General features: G+C 32.7%; 1 protein-coding gene across 1 annotated transcript in view; it reads left to right on the top strand.

Annotated features, from left to right (window-relative positions):
• The window catches only part of CPE (carboxypeptidase E), a 155,472-nt gene extending 153,082 nt beyond the window's left edge, over positions 1 to 2,390 (top strand). The window contains exon 9 of the mRNA XM_006864539.1: positions 1,579 to 2,390. Within this exon, the coding sequence (XP_006864601.1) occupies positions 1,579 to 1,677 (99 nt within the window). The 3' untranslated portion in view covers positions 1,678 to 2,390. The remainder of the gene's footprint in view (positions 1 to 1,578) is intronic.
• The last annotated feature ends 218 nt before the right edge of the window (positions 2,391 to 2,608 follow it).

The following is a 2,608-nucleotide window of genomic DNA, read 5'->3' as shown; positions in this document are numbered from 1 at the left end:
CAGCCCGATTCGTAACCACTACGCTACCAGAGCTCCATATATATATAATTGCATCTTAAAATTAAGTAGATCCCATTTTGATTGCTAGGAAGAGTATGGTGATGAAACCAAAGCTTCTCTTAGAGTAGGATTTTACTACTGTGAGGGGTCTTCAAAAAGTTTATGGAAAAATGTCATCATCTTTTAATTACATATTTCCATGAACTTTTCTAAGCCCTCTCATTACATTACATTAATGATTACATTACTGTATTACATTACTGGGGCCATTGGATGACCTACAGGACTTCTAATCAAAAGGCTTATTAAAAATAATTTATCATATTTTTATTTATATACCGCAAATTTGGAGTATAAATTCTTGATTTTAGCAAACAAGATACTTTGAGTTTTTATGTGGTGTTTGGTTTTGATTAGGTGTATGTACAGTAGGTCATGTATGTATTAAAATCAAGTCGTTGATTTGGGCAAATGAAATCTGGCAAAAAGTACCTCCAGAAATAGGCCGTAAAGAGTTCAGCTATCTTGATCCTTAGTCTGTGTAGCATGTGTTATCATTCAGGTAGTGAGTATATCCACGGGCACTGTAGGATCAGCACTGGACTGCAAACCACAAGGTCAGCAGTTCAAACCTATCAGCTGCTCCTTGGAAACCCTACACAGGGTTGCTTTGAGTTGGAACTGACTTGATGTCACTTAACAAAAATAACAACAACAAATAATAACTATGAGATCAGCTGTCCAAATAAATGAACTCTTAGTCCCATCTGGAATTGAGGACCTGAGGAGAATTGGAGGTGAAGTAGAAAGCTACATATTTTGAATAGTCCCTTTTGTGGGAAAAGGAGCTTTAGTGGTGCTTGGGATGAGTGTTGGCCTGTTGACGGCAAGATCAGCTACTCTGTGGGGAAGAAGATGAAACTGTCCTCTTAAAGATCTACAGCTTTAGAAGCCTTGGGGAGCAATTCTACTGTGTCACATGGGGTTGCAATGAGTCGGAACCCACTCGATGGCAGTGAGTTTGGTTTGGAGTTTCTTGTGCAGATGGATTTGGATTCTCTATAAACATATTAAAGACTTGAGATAAAGATACAAAAACGAGTTGAGTTCCTGGGCCAGGACCTATATGGTGGTTTGGAGATGTATATGATTCTATCAGTTTTTTTAGCAGATTTGAGATTCTGTAAAACAGAACCTTGTGGTTTGGAATACCAGAATTGATATTCTGGATGCTTCCATATTCTTCCAACTATTAGGAGAAAATTCAAGGTTGATAGAATAGTTAAAAACAGAAAAATAATTATGTCATATCTTTTAGGTAGTAAAAAATACTAGAACATAGGATTTTGCTTAAAATAATGTTTCAAAGCTATTAAAGCATATTTCAAGCATAATGGGTTTTTACTTTTTTCCCATTTGTAAGCATTTTTAAAAAAAATCTATTATTAGAGATTTTTAAGATCTTAAATTTAGGTGACTAGATAGAGTTTATTCTGTAAACTTTAAAATTGTTCATTATTTTTTATATACAGGTACATGTGATGTTTAATAAATAAAATGTTTGTTTTTTCCATTTAGGTTGATTTTGAACTGGAGTCATTTTCTGAAAGAAAAGAAGAAGAGAAGGAAGAATTGATGGAATGGTGGAAAATGATGTCAGAAACTTTAAATTTTTAGAAAGACTTCTAATTAGCTATTTTAGCCTATCATATATAGTATATTATGATGTGATGTGGCCATTTTCTTTTTAATTTGGTGCAGTTAACATTCAACACTGAATGATTTATTTTTAATCACTAAATGCTAATCAGGATTACTTAAAATACATAATTAGAGTCTTAGGTAAAAATATAATAACTTGATCTTTTCATTATCTTATAGAACATTCATTTTCCTACATATATTATACAGAAGACTGCAGAAAAGTTGTTAGTAATCTTGCCAGCTTGAATTTAAATGCAATATTCCATGTGTTATTTACAGTACAGAACTTTGGAGTAATTCTAGCTTTTAAAAATGAGTGAAGTTCTTCTAATATGGTTGGTGGCATTGTCACATAATGAATGCCATTGAAAAGGTCAATACCTTTCAGTTTAGGATTGTGAGCACGCCACAGCAAGACTTAAATAGTTCAGTATAAATAGTCATTTGTCTCATCTGCTGACTAGCTATATAAGCATGATTTTGGTAATGCGTTTTTGATGGGGAGAAAATGTAAATGTTTAGTTTACCAAGAAGTTTTATGAAAGGAATGAAAAGTCATGTTTTGCTTATACGTATAGGAACAATGCAATTACATTATTCAGCCTGTTAACACTACTTCAAGATTTAGTGTTTTCTCTTGTTTGTTGATTGACCCAGAATTGCATTCTAAATGAATAAAAGTTAAAGAAAAAACCAAACTGTATTATTATGTGTTTTAATTCTTTATGATTTTTGGTCTAGAGTTGAGATCTCATGATGGAAAACAAAAACAAAAACAAAACATCTCTTGATTGTGGTTTCTCATTTCTCCATCCTCTACATTTTAAAGATTATCAAATATCTGCTATATGACAAGTATTATGAAGACTTGATAGAATTCTGTTGTGGCACTATAGGATAAGCA

This window comes from Chrysochloris asiatica, unplaced genomic scaffold (genome assembly GCF_000296735.1).
Source record: "Chrysochloris asiatica unplaced genomic scaffold, ChrAsi1.0 scaffold00066, whole genome shotgun sequence".
Classification (NCBI taxonomy): domain Eukaryota; kingdom Metazoa; phylum Chordata; class Mammalia; order Afrosoricida; family Chrysochloridae; genus Chrysochloris; species Chrysochloris asiatica.
The sequence above is the reverse complement of the archived record's forward strand: the minus strand, read 5'-3'. Positions and strand labels throughout refer to the sequence as shown.